The 1,670-nt window shown below is 40.9% G+C and overlaps 1 protein-coding gene across 2 annotated transcripts in view; it reads right to left on the reverse strand.

Moving 5' to 3' along the window:
- Positions 1-1,670, reverse strand: part of LOC101857502 (helicase SKI2W) — a 49,130-nt gene that overhangs the window by 26,286 nt on the left and 21,174 nt on the right. For both annotated transcript variants that reach the window (XM_005103806.3, XM_035971189.1), the window contains exon 13: positions 184-330. In XM_005103806.3, coding sequence (XP_005103863.1) covers positions 184-330 — 147 coding nt within the window. The remainder of the gene's footprint in view (positions 1-183; positions 331-1,670) is intronic.

The following is a 1,670-nucleotide window of genomic DNA, read 5'->3' on the forward strand; positions in this document are numbered from 1 at the left end:
ACGGGGATTTAAAAAATCCCTGTTATTACCGGATCCCTGTTATTACCGGATCCATGTTATTACCGGGCCTGTTATACATGGTTTCCACTGTACAAACACTCACACAGACACACACACACACACATACGCAATGGAAAATAACCCTGGACATTGGATTATGCTGTACATCACATGTTTCATTACCCAGAGGTTTGAAAACTGCCTTTCGCGTCCAGCAAGAGAAACAGCTCATTGCACGTCTTGGTACTGTTGCCAGTGTACAGGAAGTGCTCGAGAGGAACCGGTCGTTTAGCGGTGCTCACAACATACATCTTCTTCCGTTTGGTTCGTCTAGGAGAACAAAGAACCACACATAAAACATAAACCAAGCAGATATATAAACAAATAAAATATTCAGTAGCTCCACCGCTAAAAGAACTAGATCACTGTTAAGAAACAAGGACTAAGTGTTGGTAACACTGTTTGGTGCAAAAGAAGGAAAAAGCGAGTCTGTGTGTGTCTGTGTGAGCGTGTGTTTGCGTGTGTGTATGTATGTGTGTGTGCGTGTGTGCGTGTGCATGTGAGTGAGAATAAGTGTGCAAGTCTATAGATGTTGTCTCTCTCTCTGTTCACACGAAACACTTGCAGGTACCAAAGAAAAACTAAGCAAAGAAATGGTTCAAACAGGCAGGTACTTTCCCCTGCCAGGCCCTGAGAAACTGACCAAACTGTGATGCTACGTTTGGCAAAAAGACGCAGAAACTCGATAAAATATCTTCCTAGTAACAGAAAACACATCTGTGTCCTAACCATTTCACCACAAATGTAGGGAAAACAGAAAAAAATTACTCAGTTCAAGAAATGCTCATAAACCACACTTAAGCCTTTCATGTCCAACCAGTTCAAAATTTACCCCTCTCCAAAAATACAGCCCTAGCATTCAACCCTGCAGAAACCAGTATGGAAAAAAATGCAGCCCTAGCACTCAACCCTGCAGAAACCAGCATGGAAAAAAATGCAGCGTTAACATTCAACTCCGCCAAAACATTCACACTGTTTCTCTGACAAGATTTTCCCAGTGTAAGGTTGGCTCTGATTTTTTAAAAAGATCACTGTCGTTAACTCTTTATCTCCAGCAAGCCAATGGCAGCGACTTGGACATATTCCTTTACGACAAGTTAGTTTTCTGCAATTGCCGACAACAGGTCTCTTTCACCGGGACTTCTTTCATTAGATGAAGAAATACGGTATCAAAATAGGTTCAATTGTTTTGATTTAATGACCAATTTACAGACATGTATATGTCACTTTTACATTTCGTACCAAAAAAGGGCTTCAGCATAGTGGGTTTACCCCCCCTTGGAGAAAAAGAGTTAAACTGTGGCCTTGCTTTCATTTCAAGTGGAAGGGGCTGGAGGGAAGTCCATCAGAGCCGGTATCACCTGTCAACTTTACATTTACCTACTCATGCTTATTTCTATTACAAACAAAAGAATGTGAACACTGAAAGGCTGCACAGGACATTGAACAAACAGGCGGCCATTGCTGGTGAAGAAAGTGAAGAAGGTTGTATTTTTTTTTTTATTTAGTACAAGTTTTACAGCAATCGCAATACAAGTAGGTCAGATAATAAGTGCCAAGTATAAGAAGTGCTAATAGAGAGTAATATACAAAGAAACGAAGGAAGAGAG

This window comes from Aplysia californica, unplaced genomic scaffold (assembly GCF_000002075.1).
Source record: "Aplysia californica isolate F4 #8 unplaced genomic scaffold, AplCal3.0 scaffold00390, whole genome shotgun sequence".
Lineage (NCBI taxonomy): Eukaryota > Metazoa > Mollusca > Gastropoda > Aplysiida > Aplysiidae > Aplysia > Aplysia californica.